Raw genomic sequence first — 580 nt, forward strand, 5'->3', positions numbered from 1 at the left:
CTGCAGTGGCAGCTGCATTGAGTGCTGCAGTTGCTGCTGCATTGGCTGCTGCAGTTGCTGCTGCAGTTGCTGCTGCAGTTGCTGCTGCAGTGGCTGCTGCAGTGTCTGCTCCAGCTGCTGCTCCAGTTGCTGCTGCACTGGCTGCTGCAGTTGCTGCTGCACTGGCTGCTGCAGTTGCTGCTGCACTGGCTGCTGCAGTTGCTGCTGCAGTTGCTGCTCCAGTTGCTGCTGCAGTGGCTGCTGCAGTTGCTGCTGCACTTGCTGCTCCAGTTGCTGCTGCAGTGGCTGCTGCATTGGCTGCTGCAGCTGCTGCTCCAGTTGCTGCTGCAGTGGCTGCTGCAGTTGCTGCTGCACTTGCTGCTCCAGTTGCTGCTGCATTGGCTGCTGCATTGGCTGCTGCATTGGCTGCTGCAGTTGCTGCTGCAGTTGCTGCTGCAGCGGCTGCTGCAGTGTCTGCTCCAGCTGCTGCTCCAGTTGCTGCTGCATTGGCCGCTGCACTGGCTGCTGCAGCTGCTGCTGCAGTTGCTGCTGCATTGGCTGCTGCAGTGGCTGCTGCAGTGGCTGCTCCAGCTGCTGCTGC

At 61.6% G+C, this 580-nt stretch overlaps 1 protein-coding gene across 1 annotated transcript in view; it reads right to left on the reverse strand.

Annotated features, from left to right (window-relative positions):
- Positions 1-580, reverse strand: part of EMH_0036820 (uncharacterized protein) — a gene marked incomplete at both ends in the record, with an annotated part of 4926 nt that overhangs the window by 4164 nt on the left and 182 nt on the right. Inside the window, one exon of the mRNA XM_013495125.1 lies at positions 1-578. Coding sequence (XP_013350579.1) covers positions 1-578 — 578 coding nt within the window. The remainder of the gene's footprint in view (positions 579-580) is intronic.

The sequence above is a fragment of the Eimeria mitis genome, genomic scaffold (assembly GCF_000499745.2).
Source record: "Eimeria mitis Houghton genomic scaffold, Emh_scaff1428, whole genome shotgun sequence".
NCBI lineage: Eukaryota > Apicomplexa > Conoidasida > Eucoccidiorida > Eimeriidae > Eimeria > Eimeria mitis.